At 48.6% G+C, this 17,801-nt stretch overlaps 1 protein-coding gene and 8 non-coding genes across 10 annotated transcripts; 5 read left to right on the top strand and 4 right to left on the bottom strand.

Moving 5' to 3' along the window:
* Window positions 1-2,260: 2,260 nt before the first annotated feature.
* On the top strand, window positions 2,261-8,651 carry LOC126034948 (E3 ubiquitin-protein ligase TRIM39-like). Of its 2 annotated transcripts, XM_049792957.1 has the most exons (6): window positions 2,261-2,683; window positions 3,598-3,693; window positions 4,399-4,629; window positions 5,354-5,376; window positions 6,139-6,254; window positions 6,900-8,651. In XM_049792957.1, exons 1-6 carry the CDS (start codon window positions 2,264-2,266, stop codon window positions 7,412-7,414), a joined length of 1,401 nt encoding a protein of 466 aa, XP_049648914.1. In that variant the 5' UTR covers window positions 2,261-2,263; the 3' UTR covers window positions 7,415-8,651. The 2 variants fall into 2 exon arrangements, with proteins under 2 accessions (XP_049648914.1, XP_049648915.1); XM_049792958.1 differs by lacking the exon at window positions 3,598-3,693.
* A 653-nt stretch (window positions 8,652-9,304) lies between these two features.
* Window positions 9,305-9,376, top strand: TRNAE-CUC (transfer RNA glutamic acid (anticodon CUC)). Its single transcript has one exon. It is a non-coding gene; the product is annotated as a tRNA-Glu (tRNA).
* A 412-nt stretch (window positions 9,377-9,788) lies between these two features.
* TRNAV-CAC (transfer RNA valine (anticodon CAC)) lies at window positions 9,789-9,861 on the bottom strand. The gene has a single exon. It is a non-coding gene; the product is annotated as a tRNA-Val (tRNA).
* A 401-nt stretch (window positions 9,862-10,262) lies between these two features.
* Window positions 10,263-10,370, bottom strand: TRNAL-CAA (transfer RNA leucine (anticodon CAA)). Its single transcript has 2 exons — window positions 10,333-10,370; window positions 10,263-10,308 (listed from the first exon to the last, which is right to left on the bottom strand). It is a non-coding gene; the product is annotated as a tRNA-Leu (tRNA).
* A 174-nt stretch (window positions 10,371-10,544) lies between these two features.
* Window positions 10,545-10,617, bottom strand: TRNAK-CUU (transfer RNA lysine (anticodon CUU)). The gene has a single exon. It is a non-coding gene; the product is annotated as a tRNA-Lys (tRNA).
* Window positions 10,618-11,023: 406 nt separating this feature from the next.
* Window positions 11,024-11,096, top strand: TRNAV-CAC (transfer RNA valine (anticodon CAC)). The gene has a single exon. It is a non-coding gene; the product is annotated as a tRNA-Val (tRNA).
* A 506-nt stretch (window positions 11,097-11,602) lies between these two features.
* TRNAE-UUC (transfer RNA glutamic acid (anticodon UUC)) lies at window positions 11,603-11,674 on the bottom strand. The gene has a single exon. It is a non-coding gene; the product is annotated as a tRNA-Glu (tRNA).
* Window positions 11,675-11,880: 206 nt separating this feature from the next.
* On the top strand, window positions 11,881-11,952 carry TRNAE-UUC (transfer RNA glutamic acid (anticodon UUC)). The gene has a single exon. It is a non-coding gene; the product is annotated as a tRNA-Glu (tRNA).
* A 4,890-nt stretch (window positions 11,953-16,842) lies between these two features.
* TRNAV-AAC (transfer RNA valine (anticodon AAC)) lies at window positions 16,843-16,915 on the top strand. Its single transcript has one exon. It is a non-coding gene; the product is annotated as a tRNA-Val (tRNA).
* The last annotated feature ends 886 nt before the right edge of the window (window positions 16,916-17,801 follow it).

Raw genomic sequence — 17,801 nt, 5'->3', positions numbered from 1 at the left:
TAACCCTCCCAACACCCATATTTTCTCCATCCTGGGAGAGGCAGCACCAAACCTCTGCTGAATTCTCTTACTGAGGGCACCAGGGTAATGAATCATGAAGAGATGGATCAGCAGACTCCACAGCCAGGCATGGGTGCTCCTCCAAGGCAGCTTGCAGAAGGACCATACCCCAGGACTGAACTTGAATAGAGACCCTGGGCCATGGGCAGGGGGTGGGGGTGTCCCAAGTGGAGCTGCTTAGGGACATTAATGCTCATCAGTGCCCCTAGGGCTTGGTAAAATCAAGTGCCTTTGCTGGGTTTTGAGATGCTTTTCCAGGCACATCAAGCTCTGCTTCAAGCCCCAAAGAGGCACAGCAAAGAGCAAAGCTGCTGCAGGTGATCGCTGGGAGATTACTGTGATCATGCACCTCACGTAGGAAACGTGGCTTTTGGTGCTGGGGCAGAGGTGATGATGCTGCCAGCACTTGTGGGACAGCAGGACAAAGAAGAGCAGGAGAGAAAGCAATGTCCTAAATGCAAAAGTCAAAGTCAAGCAGTCTCTCAGGGGTATCCATCCCAACACCAGTGTCCCTGCACGTCTCATTCCCCACTAAATCAACCCTGAACTCCAGATTAACTAAAAAAAAAAAAAAAAAAAAAAAAAAGTGCCTTGAGTATGAAACCATACCACAAGTTTCAGTCTGAGTGTTCGTGTGTGTGGAGCTCTGCACCGGAAAATCATGACCCCCCCCAACACCCTTGCAAACAAATAACAGCGGATGCATTTTTTACTGATGTTCTCGGAAAATGTGTCACTTTGTTACACAGCCTCAGCCCAATGCAAGTAAGTCCCGTTGGCTTCAGCATGCAAAGGGCTTTGGACCAGGAGCAGCTCATCCACAGGCTGATGGTCCATGGGATTGGGTGATTTAGGGGTTTCTTGTCTAAGAGGAAGAAGAATGATGTTGCTGTCCCTCCAGGAGAGATGCAGAGAGATGGAGGGGAGGAGAGGAAGACATTTACCACTTTTGTGTTATGAATCACAGTTTGGGATGAGGTTTTGGTGGATTTAGGGGCTCATTGCTACAGCTCAAGGTGAGGGGCTTTGCAGGAAAACCAAGGATGCTGAGGCTTTTAAAAACCGATGCACAAAAAGCAAGGGCAGGCTCATGGGGTGAAAGCACATTTATGCAGGCAGACACCCAACCGACCGTGCAAGGTCAGCGCAGCTGGAGTAAAGTGACATTGCAAATTGAAAAGCAGCCATGGGAGGGGGGATTTCCATTGCTGGAAGGACATTCCTGAAATATGACCTGTTTTCCCCAAAATGCAGTGGCTAAGGGCTGAAGGAAGCTCTCCTGCAGAGTGGTGGGATCTTGGGTGAAGGAGAACCTGCTTCTGAGCAGACTGAGTGAGGGGTATGGCTAGTCATGAAGTTATTTCACTGACAGGGTGGAAGGAAATCCCCTCATATCCTTAATTGCAGGCAAGCTGGGAAGAAAAGGAAAATTAAAGATAAGAGGGTGCGTAGTAATCGGCTACTGCTTGACTCCAGGCTCAGCCCTGAACCATGAAAGAAACGGCACCCTGTTTAAAAGGAGAATTGAAAGCAACAGTAAAAGTATTTATAGCCTCACGTACACACACACAGCAATGAGGGCGCTGGCAGGACAGCAGTGAAGCCGGCAGTTAGGTATGCTAACTAATAAAGAGCCAAAATGAGCAGTGATGGATGTGTCTTGGTGTTTTAACTTGAAGAACAGAGACTTATTCGTGGCAGGGGGCTTGCTTAAAGTCTATTCCCATGGCTGCACCCTTCCATAAATAAATGAAAAAGTGCATTTATTAATGAGCAATGAAACCAGGCTGGTTTCTGGGTGTTAGACCCCACGGGGAGGCTTGGGACCAGGGCTACCTCTCAATTTGCCTGGGTATTTTGCGGGGGCGGGGCGGAGGGTGATACAGAAGCTGCAGGTGGATCTCTAACAAGCCAGAAAATTATGAAGGATGTTTATTTCCCATTTAATCTCTTTTCAACCCACTGGGGTCCCTGGAGAAAGGGGGATTCTCCCTTCGCCTCTGCAGCTGCTCAGCGCAGCATTTTGCTCGGCAGTGGTCGCAACCTGGAGAAGAACCTGGTGCATCTCAGCAGCGAAACTCCTCTGCTACTCACTTTCACCTCCCTCGGGGCCTGAGACACCTGCAGGAAGGGGAGCAGCCAACGGGCAAGACCAGCCGGAGCGGAAAACGAAAGCTGCCCCATCATCGTCACTGCCAAGACCATGGCTGCAGACAGCCCTGCTGAAAGTTTCCGCGATGAAGCCTCCTGCTCCATCTGCCTGGGCTTCTTCCAAGACCCCGTCTCCATCCATTGCGGGCACAACTTCTGCCGGGCGTGCATCACCCGTTGCTGGGAGGAAGCCGAGGAGAATTTCGCCTGCCCTCAGTGCAAAGAGACAGCCCCGCAGAGAAACCTGAGACCCAACCGGGAGCTGGCAAAAATAATCGAGATAGCCAAGCGGCTGAGCTTGCAGGCAGCCAAAGGAGGGACAGGGGGGGAGAGGCTGTGCGAGAAGCACCGGGAAGCTCTGAAACTCTTCTGTGAGGAGGATCAGACCCCCATCTGCCTGGTTTGCAGAGAGTCCCAGGCTCACCGGGTCCACCCTGTGGTGCCCATCGAGGAGGCTGCGGAGGAGCACAAGGTGGGGGCGTCTCTGTGCCTGGTGTGGGGACGAGGGAGGAGGAGGGGACCGGCTCAGGGAGCTGCCCTGTGGGTTGCTCTGCTTGCAGACATCTGGACTTCTACCCCTTTCAATCTGCTTTCTGCATCTTGGCATGAGCATTAGATTACAGCCACCCCCACCCTGCCTGCTCTCTGCTTCCCCTTGCTTATATTGCTGGTCACCCCGACTGCTTGAAGCTGTCATTTCCATATCATTGTGGTGTCTTCATACAAATCATGCTGGAAAGGAGCCCAGGAGATCATCTAACCCAACCTCCTGCTCAAAGCCTTGTCTTCTCTTGGACATTTACAGGACAGAATCTGGTCTCACAGCACTGGTCTGCAAGGCAGGGTTGGGTTTTCCAGTATGTCAATGGTCTGGGCTCCAGTTTCACTGCATGCTTGGGCTAGTTGTTGTGAAAACTGATTTGGCTGAAGGTGGGAAGAAAAAATTTGCTCTCACCACAGATATGTGATGTAGCCCCAGTCTCACTGCACGAGGGTGATGGAGGGTACGGTCTCCCTGCCATCAGCTGGCCTGAATGTCTTCAGTTGGCTCTGAAGTTCTGGGACAGCACTGAGCACAGGCTGAACCTGAGCAGATGACAGCAGGGTCTCCCCAATCATTTAAAGCTCCTTTTCTGCCAATTTGGTCCTTTGCCTGAGTCTTTTCCAATCTATGCAATGAATTTCACCCTGGTTGTTTGAAAAAGGAACCTGCTCTGGCTGCCCTGCTCTCCCAGAAATCAGGGTTTATGAATTCCCAGAGCCATTTATTAAACAGGGAAGAATCTGAGTTTGTAGGAGATAAACCTGGATAGGTGAGATGAGGGTAGAGGGATGGACCAGCTAGAGGAAGAAAAAGCACCAACAAGGTGTTTCTTCTCCACACAGGAGAAATTCCAGGCTCACGTGCAGATCCTGAAGGACAAGAGAGAAAAGCTGCTGGGGCTGAAAATGGCCGAGGAAGGGAAAAGCCTGCACTTCCTCGTAAGTGTCTATCCCTGGGTGGCAATGGCTTTCTCCTTTTCCTTTTGGTTGTCCCTCTGGCCATGGTGATGGATGTGGAGACACGAGATGTGCCATGGCAAAAGATCACATCTCCATGGTCCCTTGCACATGCATGGGAATGTCCTCTCCATTGGGGTAAGGTCTGGGCAGTGGTGACAGCCTGTCCCCAGGGTAGATTTTTTGATACTCAAATTTTCCCCGTGTTTCCTGCTCCTTGTATGTCTTAGCATGCTGGGAATGTGTGTTGGATTTTGCCAGGTTATTGCTGATATTTTGGTTCCTCGGTTTGCTCACAAGTGGGGCACATTCCCAGATTCTCCCTGTTAATACATACAGAAAATAGGAATCACCTGATTTCTTCTTTCTTGCCTTGTTTTCCATTTCACTTACCTCTTTCACTGACTAATCTGTTTGTGGTTTTATTTTGTGTCTTCCCTTGCTGTTCAAAGGTCTGGAGCATTTCGGGTACAAAGATTACAGTCCATGGGATATGTCCTTTGCCAGTAACTTCAGCCTAGAAATGGCAAAAAAAATTGTCTTAATTATTCCTCTGCTCTGCAATGGGCACTGGAATTTATGGCTGTGTTATAAGTCATCACATTAAATCTGCTCCTTTGCAATTTTTCTCAACCATTTCTGTCCCCAGCCTTGCCTCTCCCTTGTGTGTGTCGGTTCTCGTTGCAGGAACAAGTGGAAACAGAGAGGCAGAAGGTTGTGTCTGAAGTCAAGGAGCTGCACCAGTTTGTGGAGGGACAGGAACATCTCCTCTTGGACCAGCTGGCAAAGCTGGACCAGGAGATCATGAGGAGACAGGAGGAGAACATCAACAGGCTCTTGGAGGAGATCTCCTCCATTAGCAAGCAGATCCATGAACTGGAGGAGAAGTGTCAGCAGCCAGCATGTGAATTCCTTCAGGTGAGACTTCAGGCCCCTCTGAAGACCATCGGCATTTACCACCACTGGTGTCACCTGTCCAGGAGTCAAATTAATTCTAAATACCTCTTTTAAAATGTATCTTTCAAAGCTTTTTTAAAATTATTTTTTAAATTATTTTCTTCAGTGATCACAAGCATGGTCCAACTGTCCACTTGAATATTTTAAATCAACCACAGTCTGTTTAAATCACTGTCTATTTACATGAGTATGGGATTCATCCATCTGGCTGTACATGTTTACATCCAAACCAATTGTCCAAGTTCCTTCGTACACAGTGGAGGAACAACAGGGACTCATCTTGTCTTTAGGTAGTCATCCAAATCCATCACTTGAGCCCGTCTCCAGGCTCTGGTTAACTCCTGATTTAAAACATTCAAATACGCTGAAGCAGTGGTGTGCATTAGTAGTAATAATGCCCATACTGCAAGAGTAAGGACATGAAAGGTGGTGGGTGATGGCATGTAGCTACAATGAGCAGCTCATCAAGTGATGTTGCCATGACTTCACCTAACTTCCCAGCAGATCTGCAAACACCGTGCAGGCAGATCAGTATTAGGGGACTCATTTTAGACCCATAATTTAGACAGAGCAGTGCCTTGAGTTGCCCCAGGTCACCCCACAGCCCTGCGCTACCTGCTTGTTGTTTGCTATCAGGCTGACTTTGCTCTGACCTAATGCTCCTTCTCTCACCTTTCCCTTGTAGGACAGCAGAAACATCTTGAGCAGGTTTGCAGCTCCTTTCATGTGTTCTCGCGATGTTAATGTTGTTTATCTCTACGGTGGTGACACTGATGGACTCTGAAACCCCAGCCACTTATGATCCCCATGTGCTAGGGACTGTACAGACATATAGGAGACAACTAGGACACCCCAAAAGGTCCAAGTAAGATGCTGAAGACCAGGGAAAGGTATTGGATGGGATGATGGTACCTCCAGCTCTCCTGCAGCTTCTTCTCTATAGTCCATCCAAAACTACCGATTACTGGAGGGCTGAGCTTTCACTCCCTGCCCTTGTGAACCCATCAAAAATAGCAAGCCAGCAGCTAAAAATATGCAGATATTTGAACACTAAGGAGTCTATCCACGTGGAAGGGAATCCAGTATGAACTTCCACCCCTATAACAGATCTCTTCATGTCCTCTTTGGACACGGATAGAGAAGGTGGGTTATCAGAAAGACAAAAGTGGGTAAAGAAAGTCATTTTTTGTTGCCTGCATTTCCCTTGATGTAGTGCGCTACTGGTCATGACAGAAAGCCTTTGCCATCCCAGGACTCTTCACTGGTGTTTGGGGACAAAATAGATATGTACTCTGGGTCAGCAAGCCCTTCTTTGGTAGCTTATTAATGAGTGCCCTAGGACCAAGCCTTTGCTCTAGTCCTACTATTATTTATTTCGTTATAAGAAATCCCAGCTGAAAATCGGTCAGTGTGCATAATGACAATTATGAGTGAAGGAAGTATTATTAGAAAGGTTTTCCTTCTTTCCAGGCTTGAGATGGATGATGCCCAGAAGCCAGCAGAGACATCACCTGAGCTGGGAGAGAAACCCACTGGTCTTCCTCAGAAAAATGCTGCCCTCAAAGAGATGCTGATGAAATTTCAAGGTACAGAGAAATTGGGGAGGAGAGGGTTTGAGGTTGTGCTGGGTCGGTCTGCAGCAAATCTAAGGAAGGAGATCTCAGCTAGGTAGGAGAAGTCCTGGTGAAATGCTGTGGAGAGATACTTCCAACATACCCTGCAGAGCTGCACCCATATTAGCATAGCAAGAAGCAATTGCCTTGGTTGATTACATGAGAGAGGGTGAGTTTGCCTCCCAGCAGAGCTCGGGGACCATCGTAAGTGTTGGAGTGCTGTGGGACCTCACATAGGGTCAGTGTCACCTTTGGAAATCACCTCACTGAATGAGACCAAAGGTGAAAAATTGCAAATATTTCCACATGGGAGCTTAAAAAAAGAAAGTCATGGGACACCTGAGGATTTCTTTCCTCTTTTCAATGGCCTGGAGACTCCCAGCAAAAATAACCACACTTCAAAGCCTTACTTTTACTCCAAATCAAGTTCCCTTCATGCAGCTGGCTGCCTTTTCTACTCTTCCAATCTTGGTCGTGGGCATAAATCCGTTCCTGCTCTGCTCCAGCAAACAGGGACTGGGAGCTGGAACATCCCAAGGGGAAGATGGGGAAAACATGACCCTAATGCCCTTGAGGAGCGAGCTGTGCCTGTGACGCTCATCTTCTCTTTGTCCCCAGTAAGTTTGACACTGGATCCAGAGACAGCGCATCCCCGGCTCGTCCTGTCCGAGGATCGCAAGCGGGTGAGATGGGAAGACACCCGCCAGCCTGTCCCCGACAATCCCAAGCGCTTCGACTCGTCTCGCTGTGTCTTGGGCTGCCAGGGTTTCAGCGCAGGGAGGCATTACTGGGAGGTGGAGGTGGGCGATGGGGAAGCCTGGGCTGTTGGAGTGGCCAAGGAGTCGGTGAGGAGGAAGGGACGTATCAGTGTCAACCCCAAGGTGGGGATCTGGGCGGTGGGGCAGTGTGGGAGCCAATACCAGGCTCTCACTTCTCCTACCATCCCCATCTCCCTGCTTGCTGCCCCCAAGGTGATTGGGATTTACCTTGACTACGAGGCAGGGCGAGTGGCATTTTTTGACTCCAATAACGAGGCACCGATCTTCACCTACCCCCCAACATCCTTTGCAGGGGAGCAAATCCTCCCCCTGCTCTGCCTGGGGAGGGGTTGCCAGTTCACGCTCTCTCCCTGACCCCCCATGGGACAGCATCCCCTTGAGTTTTGCTGGGGGCTCGTCACCCCAGAGATGGTTTTTGGGACCGTGAAGAATGCATTACCTGGGACAGAAAATTCTCCTTTCTCCATCATTTATGTTAACAAGAAGCATGGGTTAGTTCAGAGTTTGTACAGGAGAGGGGCTGCTCTGCTTCCCCCAAGATCCTGCCTTGCTCTATCATCAGGTGGCTCTGCCGGCAATGCTGCCCTGGTGCATCCATGCCCATAAACCCTTTCCAAAACCCTCTCTGTCGGAGGACAGGGATAGAGCTGAGCTGAACATATGCTGAGCTGGCTCCCAGTTTCTCTCCCTCCACTGTCTCTGACTGATCACACTTCCCTGCTGTTTGCTGGACCCTTTTTTTAGCGCACTGAACTTTCAGCTGCGCGACTGAGCGTAGATGCTGTGGACAGCGATGCAAAACCATAGAGGACTTCATGATGACTTCAAGTTTTATGTGGTCTCTGACAATGTGGTAATAATCTAATCCATGGGTGAGATAGGCAAGGCCTGATCTGGTGGAAGGGTACTTTAAATCATCAAAAGTACCAGCATCCCTGGTGTGAGTTTGTGTTGGATCAGTGCTTAGTGCTATGTGATGTCTGTACCTTTGGACATTGTAAGGACTCACCTCTCCATATGCAGCCATCCTGGCTATGGTCCCTCAAGGGTCAGCAGAGAACGGTGGCAAATCGTAATTTATCTCATCTAGAAATGGCTCGACAAGTGCGCATAGGAGTATTTACTTCTCTCCTCTGATTACAGAGGGAGCCCAGATTAACTAGATGGCATGGAGACATGTCTCCTGCAGATGCCTAAAACCAAGAGAAATAAATCCTTCCCAAGGCAGAGTTGGCTTTAACCTCTTTTTGAGCAACAGCCTCAGGCTGAGCTGTTGGCTAATGAATATTTGGGGGCATAAGGAGAAACGCAGGGGGGATGGAAGGTGTTCACAGGAGCATTTCCCAATGGATGGACTCAAGTGTTTTCAGCTATCCCAACTGATTGTACGGATGTGCCTTTGATCGCTTGAAAAGCTTTGTTTGCCTCAGCTGCCAAATGCAAACTATGGAAATGAGAATAAGAAATTGCCTCCTGTGCAGCCTGGTGGTGTGTTTATTTTGTCCTGGCACTTCAAGGGCAGTGAATGCAAACCTCTGCAAAATCCCCAGGTGGGCAGAGCAAGGTCTTCTGTTAGCGATAACCATTCCTGCATCACACCATGGTGCTTCTGCTTAAAATCCCTGGAGTTTCAGTCTTCAAGTCATAGTTAGGAGCCAAAATACATTTCATGGGCTTGGCTTGGCCCTAAGTAGCAGCAGATGATTGAAGATGTTCTCGTAGGTCTCCACACACCCAGGTATATGCAAAACACTTCTGGAAGCTGCTGCAAACCCCACAATTAATTTTTTTTTTTGCATGCAGAGAACAGCCCTGCTTGTTTCCTTTGCACATGCAGGAGAATTCACAGCATGAGCAGTGCAGCCAGAGCTTCTTGTCATGCAACAGCGAGGCAGTGCACCCCAGGGAGAGCACATCCAGGATGAGCAACTCCAAACTGGTTCCCAGTAACTAAGTGCATGCAAGGGGAGCAAGGGGTGGCCCTTGCTTCCTTGCCCTCCAAGAAATACCTGGATGTGGGTAAATCTGATCACCGGGTGGTGGGGAAATGTTGCCATTCCCCAAAGGAAAGCCATAGGCTGGCTGCTGGCACATCCTTTCTGCTTGAGCTGCAGCGGTGAGGGGATGAGATAGAAGGTGGGGTAAGGACAATAAAGGACCAAAAATAAACGGGAAACAGGTCAAAGAAATGCAATAATTGGTCCCGCCTGTGATCCAGCTGTGTTCGATAAGTTGTGTATGGCCTCCCTGGTGGTCTAGTGGTTAGGATTCGGCGCTCTCACCGCCGCGGCCCGGGTTCGATTCCCGGTCAGGGAAGATGTTTTTTTCCTCCACCCAGACCACTTTTTCAGGGGAAAAAGCCTTTCATATTATAACAAGACGCCCCCCTAGAAACACTCATTACCTCCTCTTTTTGTTCCTATGCCTTCCTACGCGTGTACACCTGTCTCAGCAGGATGTCCCCTCCAACCTGACGCAGCAGCCAGGCATCCCCAAAGCCACTTGGCAGTTTGATGCAGCCCAGCTGCACCTCTTTTATTTAGCAATGGGTATTCTTTAGTTTTTTACGGGTGTTATTTACTATTTAGAAATTTTATATAATATGGGTAGCAGCGAGAAATATTTATCCAAACCGTACAAAAACCTGGGAGAAATTGGAAAGGCAGTATTTTTAGGGGTGGGGGTGGAATTAACACACACCCCCAACCCAAAACAAGGAAAAATTAAGTGTTTCTGCCCGGTTTCGAACCGGGGACCTTTCGCGTGTGAGGCGAACGTGATAACCACTACACTACAGAAACGCCCTTATAGCCCTTCTCCGCCTGCCCGCATCTGCCTGAACCCTGCCTGTGCACGTTCAGCCCTGCCCAAATCGGGCTCCGAGACCCTCTAAACCCGCCTCTTTCCAGTGCTGCTCCAAACCTTACCTTATTTTTTGGGACCATTCGGCTGATTTCAAGAAAAGAAGCCGGTTTCACCATCGGGGAGTGCAGAAAAAAAGACCAGAATTCGATAAAAAAAGGGGAGACGAGCCCTTCTGCGCCTTTCCCATGCCATGGTGGGACCCATGGCTGGGAGAAAACACCATTTTAATCCATTTTTGAGATACAGTCACACAGAGCTGGGTGGTTTCGGCCGGAGGGAGGGGCACAAAGGGGAAAATGAGCTTTTTTGTAAGTATGAGCCCCCCCAAAAAAGCACCTGTCAGGAGTGGGATTTGAACCCACGCCTCCACACGGAGACCAGAATACCCAACCGCGGGAAGGCAAAGCCTTGAGTCTGGCGCCTTAGACCACTCGGCCATCCTGACAGTAGCAGATTTTGACCAGAAAAGGGAATATAGCGATGCTAAAAATTATGGGGTTTGTGTTTTGTTTTTTGTTTGTTTGTTTTTTCTTTTATGGTGATGATCAGCGGGGGGGGTGTCACTGAAAGTTCGGGAATTATTTTCAGCTGAGTGATGGTAGCTTGGGGAAAAATTAAGCGCCCAACGTGGGGCTCGAACCCACGACCCTGAGATTAAGAGTCTCATGCTCTACCGACTGAGCTAGCCGGGCTCTTAGGAAAAAAAAAAAAAGCCCTTTCCTGTCCTCATTTTGGTGCGGGATTCTGGTGGTTTCAGCTTTCCTACCTGTGCTCGGGTCAGGAGTGAGGCGAAACACCCCAGCAGAAAGGTTTTGGGCTTGGTTTTTTTTTTTGAAAGGCTGAAAAACTCCCTACGCGGGTCCTGCGATGCCATTTTGGCATTTATGCACATTTATGCGATTTTTGGTCCTACAATTAAAAGCGCTATGAAACGCTTCCCGCTTGGATAAATAATAGCGACAGCAGCAGGAAGGTGGAATTCCGTATGAATTCCGTGGAAAAGCTTTATTTTTTTCCACGAGAGTTTTGGTACCAAAGTGGAGTTAAGGATGGGGATACAGGTGAGGGCAAGGGGAGCCTTTAATGGAACCATGGTGGGTTTCTGTAGTGTAGTGGTTATCACGTTCGCCTCACACGCGAAAGGTCCCCGGTTCGAAACCGGGCAGAAACATAGTCCTTTTTTTCTCTTTATCATGGATGTTGTGGATTAATATTCCTCCAAACCCTGGAATGGCAGCGCTTGCAAAAATCTGCACTGATGGCACAAATTGCAAAAGGGGATTTATTTTAGTCTGTGCATTAATATTTTCCTTTGGGACATGGTGACAAGCGGGGCGGTGGGTTCAGTGCAGCCTGGAGCCTGGAGTCGTGCAGGTATCGCTGCTCCTGTCCCCTACGCTGGGGACAAATGTCCTTTTTGGGTAGGAATGTGCAGGAATCCGTTAAAGCGTCTGTGTTCCCCAACAGTCCCCCGACATGGGGAAGGGGAGCAGGGTAAACGCTCTCGTAAATTCAGTCCCACCACACCATAGGAATATTCTTGCAGAAACAGCTCGGCTGCTTTAATCTTCTATGAATTTGGTATTACGTGTTGTTTTCTACAGAAAGGCTGAAATCCAGCAGAGGTGGGAAGGAATTTATAAATCCAGCTGAAATTTAGAAAAGATTAAACCGCTTTTCCCTGACCGGGAATCGAACCCGGGCCGCGGCGGTGAAAGCGCCGAATCCTAGCCACTAGACCACCAGGGAACCGACAACTGTCTAACTTTTACGAATCTCATCCTTTATCTCTGAACACTTAGCCGCCCGAAGTTGCCGCTTCCCATCAGCCCTACAGAAATTGCATTGCTCTGGCCACAGAATGAATCAAAAATAGCAAAATTAATTAAAAGTAACAATTTTTTTTTTTTTTTAATAAATTAATGAAAAACATTTGTTTGCATTTAAAGCACCTCTCCCTGGTGGTCTAGTGGCTAGGATCCGGCGCTTTCACCGCCGTGGCCCGGGTTCGATTCCCGGTCAGGGAAAGTTCTTTGGTAGAAAAAAGCAAATTCTTTCAAAACCATTACTTTTACACCTCGGGCTCCCACAGTACATCTCTCCAAGTCGCTGTTGAGCCATATCCCAAATAAAGTCTCTTCTTCCTCATACTCCTAAATGTTGATAGCTAAAAATATGTCCAATTTCTAATGCTAAAAGCAAATTAAAAAGGAATTTCAATAGAAAAGGAGCTGGGAACAGGTGAAGGAGGAAACCTAGTTCACTCCTGTCACGAGCGAGTCACCCCCAGTATTAGATATCGTGTTTCTGTAGTGTAGTGGTTATCACGTTCGCCTAACACGCGAAAGGTCCCTGGTTCGAAACCAGGCAGAAACACAGGTTTTGGGGGCCTTCTGGGGTGCTTTTAAAGCATCTCCTTCGTTTTTCACTCCTTCACACCCTTCAGCAACACACCGCTTCCAAACCCAGAGCAGCACGCCTGGAAAAATAAAGGCAACGAGGGACGTCCCCGCTCTCAAAACAAAAATTTGCTATATCACGATGCACACCTGTGGGAGATTTCATGGAAAATGGGGGACAATTCCTTGAGCCTGATTATTTAGAGTTAGCCTAAGTAGGCCGCAGTTAGCATGAGCGGGCCGGAGTACGTGGCAGCTGCAGTATGAACAGACTTTGAACCACCAGAACAACAACGGACGTGAGGAACTTGGACAGTGGAGCAATTAATAAACAAGATAACAGAACTGCAGAGGCAAGAAGGAGCTGCGCGAGCTTTAACGCAATTAAGAAAGATGACATTTGGGCTTACAGCATTTAGCTGCAGGATGGGGACTTAGGAGTTGGTTTGTATCTTTGTTAAAAATCGGGGCGGGGGGGTGTTATTCTTATGTATTTTATTAGGTATAATGTTGCTTTTACTGTGTTTAGCTGATTGTGTTCATAGATCTTTGCAAAGGGCAACACAGCGGGTGTTAACTGACGAAAAACAAAAAAGGGGGAATTGTGGACACATATTTAGCTAGCGGTCGCAAGAGCATTCCAGATGCCTTTAGAAGACCTTGAACAGAATAAACAAGAAGACAAAAAAAGAAAGATGCCAGCTAGAAGAACACAGGTGCGCATTCCACGATAAAGGGAACTTGGCACAAAGAACCTCAATTCGGCAGTTTATCTTGACCAATTAGACTGAGACAAGTTTCGCATGTTTTAGTTGGTATAACCAATTATGTCTTATGTTTATGCGCGTGTACAGAGTTGGTACAACCAATTATGTCTTATGTTTATGCGCGTGTACAGAGTTGATATAACCAATTACGTCTTATGCTTGTGCGCGTGTACAGTGACTTTGCAGAATATGTGATTATAAATATGTGTGTGTTTTAGCAATAAACATCGTCTGCTTTCAAGTTTACAGGCGTCCGTTTATTTCTACCTCCTGCACACACCTATACGCACAACTTCAAATATATCTGTGTGTATAATATGCGTATAAATGCGTTGGTTCTTGCAAAAAAGGGCAGTAATATTCAGCAACAGAACCGGCCCCTTCTCTTTGTCTTGGGCCTTCTCGTGGAGAAACACAGCCCAAGACCAAATCAGGTGAAACGCCTGATCAAGGCACCAACCTGTTGTCTCTGGATGGGGCAGCAGAAGCAAGGGGCTCGGGGGCTTTGAGTGTTTTCCAGGAAAAAGCTGAGGCTGTTTCTGCCCGGTTTGGAGCCAAGGACCTTTTGCGTGTGAGGCAAACGTGGGACCGAGCGTGCGACGCCCTTGCGGGCAGCGGGGCAGCTCCGTGCTTTGGGGTGATGCTCCGCAAAGTGGAGAGCAAGAGGCAGAGCAAATGGTGTAAACCGAAGCGGTTTTCGGGTCTGGGCTGAGGGGAGCAACGTGGGAGAGGAGTGCGTTTCCCAGAGGGGCTTGGGGTGTTTGGGATCAGCCAGCCGGGGAAAGGGGGTCCACCCCATTCCAGATAGGGCGCAAAACCCCCAGTTCACCCCGTTTCTGTAGTGTAGTGGTTATCACGTTCGCCTCACACGCGAAAGGTCCCTGGTTCGAAACCAGGCAGAAACAGCACTTTTTATGGTTTTTCCCTCCCTGTCTTGCAAGTATTAAGGGAGCTGGGGCGTTGTGTGCGAGGACGATGGCACCCGCGTGTCATTTAGCTCTGGTTTGGCCAACTGGAGAAGGGACCTTGGCCCTGCCCCTTGCAAAGTGATGTCTGGGGACTCCTAGTCCTTTCTGGAGTATCCCTGGGGAAGGCGTCTTCGCGGTGCGTTTTGTCCCTTCAAAATGATCTTGAAGTGGGGAATTCCCTCTGTCTGTCAGAAGCAGCACGTGTTGGTTTTCCCTTGGTTGTGTGCCTTGCCTTGAGCACCCTCAGGAGCTCATGAAGAAGGCTGTCTGGCCCGTACGGGTGTTGGCCAAGGGGGAAGGGAGAAGTGTTTGTGTTTGTTGTTCCCGGAAGATGAGGGGAAAAACAGAAGAGTGAGAAGAAGGGAAAAAAGGGCAAGCGGACGTGGGGAGGATCCCTGGGAATGGGGAGAACCCAGCGAAACCACCTTTTCACTCTGCATTTCCAGAAATAGGACCCCCAGGAGGACCTTTTCCAGGTTTCTGTAGTGTAGTGGTTATCACGTTCGCCTAACACGCGAAAGGTCCCTGGTTCGAAACCAGGCAGAAACACAGGTTTTGGGGGCCTTCTGGGGTGCTTTTAAAGCATCTCCTTCGTTTTTCACTCCTTCACACCCTTCAGCAACACACCGCTTCCAAACCCAGAGCAGCACGCCTGGAAAAATAAAGGCAACGAGGGACGTCCCCGCTCTCAAAACAAAAATTTGCTATATCACGATGCACACCTGTGGGAGATTTCATGGAAAATGGGGGACAATTCCTTGAGCCTGATTATTTAGAGTTAGCCTAAGTAGGCCGCAGTTAGCATGAGCGGGCCGGAGTACGTGGCAGCTGCAGTATGAACAGACTTTGAACCACCAGAACAACAACGGACGTGAGGAACTTGGACAGTGGAGCAATTAATAAACAAGATAACAGAACTGCAGAGGCAAGAAGGAGCTGCGCGAGCTTTAACGCAATTAAGAAAGATGACATTTGGGCTTACAGCATTTAGCTGCAGGATGGGGACTTAGGAGTTGGTTTGTATCTTTGTTAAAAATCGGGGCGGGGGGGTGTTATTCTTATGTATTTTATTAGGTATAATGTTGCTTTTACTGTGTTTAGCTGATTGTGTTCATAGATCTTTGCAAAGGGCAACACAGCGGGTGTTAACTGACGAAAAACAAAAAAGGGGGAATTGTGGACACATATTTAGCTAGCGGTCGCAAGAGCATTCCAGATGCCTTTAGAAGACCTTGAACAGAATAAACAAGAAGACAAAAAAAGAAAGATGCCAGCTAGAAGAACACAGGTGCGCATTCCACGATAAAGGGAACTTGGCACAAAGAACCTCAATTCGGCAGTTTATCTTGACCAATTAGACTGAGACAAGTTTCGCATGTTTTAGTTGGTATAACCAATTATGTCTTATGTTTATGCGCGTGTACAGAGTTGGTACAACCAATTATGTCTTATGTTTATGCGCGTGTACAGAGTTGATATAACCAATTACGTCTTATGCTTGTGCGCGTGTACAGTGACTTTGCAGAATATGTGATTATAAATATGTGTGTGTTTTAGCAATAAACATCGTCTGCTTTCAAGTTTACAGGCGTCCGTTTATTTCTACCTCCTGCACACACCTATACGCACAACTTCAAATATATCTGTGTGTATAATATGCGTATAAATGCGTTGGTTCTTGCAAAAAAGGGCAGTAATATTCAGCAACAGAACCGGCCCCTTCTCTTTGTCTTGGGCCTTCTCGTGGAGAAACACAGCCCAAGACCAAATCAGGTGAAACGCCTGATCAAGGCACCAACCTGTTGTCTCTGGATGGGGCAGCAGAAGCAAGGGGCTCGGGGGCTTTGAGTGTTTTCCAGGAAAAAGCTGAGGCTGTTTCTGCCCGGTTTGGAGCCAAGGACCTTTTGCGTGTGAGGCAAACGTGGGACCGAGCGTGCGACGCCCTTGCGGGCAGCGGGGCAGCTCCGTGCTTTGGGGTGATGCTCCGCAAAGTGGAGAGCAAGAGGCAGAGCAAATGGTGTAAACCGAAGCGGTTTTCGGGTCTGGGCTGAGGGGAGCAACGTGGGAGAGGAGTGCGTTTCCCAGAGGGGCTTGGGGTGTTTGGGATCAGCCAGCCGGGGAAAGGGGGTCCACCCCATTCCAGATAGGGCGCAAAACCCCCAGTTCACCCCGTTTCTGTAGTGTAGTGGTTATCACGTTCGCCTCACACGCGAAAGGTCCCTGGTTCGAAACCAGGCAGAAACAGCACTTTTTATGGTTTTTCCCTCCCTGTCTTGCAAGTATTAAGGGAGCTGGGGCGTTGTGTGCGAGGACGATGGCACCCGCGTGTCATTTAGCTCTGGTTTGGCCAACTGGAGAAGGGACCTTGGCCCTGCCCCTTGCAAAGTGATGTCTGGGGACTCCTAGTCCTTTCTGGAGTATCCCTGGGGAAGGCGTCTTCGCGGTGCGTTTTGTCCCTTCAAAATGATCTTGAAGTGGGGAATTCCCTCTGTCTGTCAGAAGCAGCACGTGTTGGTTTTCCCTTGGTTGTGTGCCTTGCCTTGAGCACCCTCAGGAGCTCATGAAGAAGGCTGTCTGGCCCGTACGGGTGTTGGCCAAGGGGGAAGGGAGAAGTGTTTGTGTTTGTTGTTCCCGGAAGATGAGGGGAAAAACAGAAGAGTGAGAAGAAGGGAAAAAAGGGCAAGCGGACGTGGGGAGGATCCCTGGGAATGGGGAGAACCCAGCGAAACCACCTTTTCACTCTGCATTTCCAGAAATAGGACCCCCAGGAGGACCTTTTCCAGGTTTCTGTAGTGTAGTGGTTATCACGTTCGCCTAACACGCGAAAGGTCCCTGGTTCGAAACCAGGCAGAAACACAGGTTTTGGGGGCCTTCTGGGGTGCTTTTAAAGCATCTCCTTCGTTTTTCACTCCTTCACACCCTTCAGCAACACACCGCTTCCAAACCCAGAGCAGCACGCCTGGAAAAATAAAGGCAACGAGGGACGTCCCCGCTCTCAAAACAAAAATTTGCTATATCACGATGCACACCTGTGGGAGATTTCATGGAAAATGGGGGACAATTCCTTGAGCCTGATTATTTAGAGTTAGCCTAAGTAGGCCGCAGTTAGCATGAGCGGGCCGGAGTACGTGGCAGCTGCAGTATGAACAGACTTTGAACCACCAGAACAACAACGGACGTGAGGAACTTGGACAGTGGAGCAATTAATAAACAAGATAACAGAACTGCAGAGGCAAGAAGGAGCTGCGCGAGCTTTAACGCAATTAAGAAAGATGACATTTGGGCTTACAGCATTTAGCTGCAGGATGGGGACTTAGGAGTTGGTTTGTATCTTTGTTAAAAATCGGGGCGGGGGGGTGTTATTCTTATGTATTTTATTAGGTATAATGTTGCTTTTACTGTGTTTAGCTGATTGTGTTCATAGATCTTTGCAAAGGGCAACACAGCGGGTGTTAACTGACGAAAAACAAAAAAGGGGGAATTGTGGACACATATTTAGCTAGCGGTCGCAAGAGCATTCCAGATGCCTTTAGAAGACCTTGAACAGAATAAACAAGAAGACAAAAAAAGAAAGATGCCAGCTAGAAGAACACAGGTGCGCATTCCACGATAAAGGGAACTTGGCACAAAGAACCTCAATTCGGCAGTTTATCTTGACCAATTAGACTGAGACAAGTTTCGCATGTTTTAGTTGGTATAACCAATTATGTCTTATGTTTATGCGCGTGTACAGAGTTGGTAC

This window comes from Accipiter gentilis, chromosome 36 (assembly GCF_929443795.1).
Source record: "Accipiter gentilis chromosome 36, bAccGen1.1, whole genome shotgun sequence".
Lineage (NCBI taxonomy): Eukaryota > Metazoa > Chordata > Aves > Accipitriformes > Accipitridae > Astur > Astur gentilis.
Note: the sequence above shows the minus strand (reverse complement) of the source record. Positions and strands in the feature narration are given on the sequence as shown.

What these genes read in the sequence shown, in the direction of transcription:
- LOC126034948 (XM_049792957.1), top strand. Translation starts at nt 2,264, where the DNA reads ATGGCTGCAGACAGCCCTGCTGAAAGTTTCCGCGATGAAGCCTCCTGC. An exon ending in GGAAAAGCCTGCACTTCCTC is followed by an intron (nt 3,694 to 4,398) that starts GTAAGTGTCTAT and finishes TTCTCGTTGCAG; the next exon opens with GAACAAGTGGAAACAGAGAG. An exon ending in GATGCTGATGAAATTTCAAG is followed by an intron (nt 6,255 to 6,899) that starts GTACAGAGAAAT and finishes CTTTGTCCCCAG; the next exon opens with TAAGTTTGACACTGGATCCA.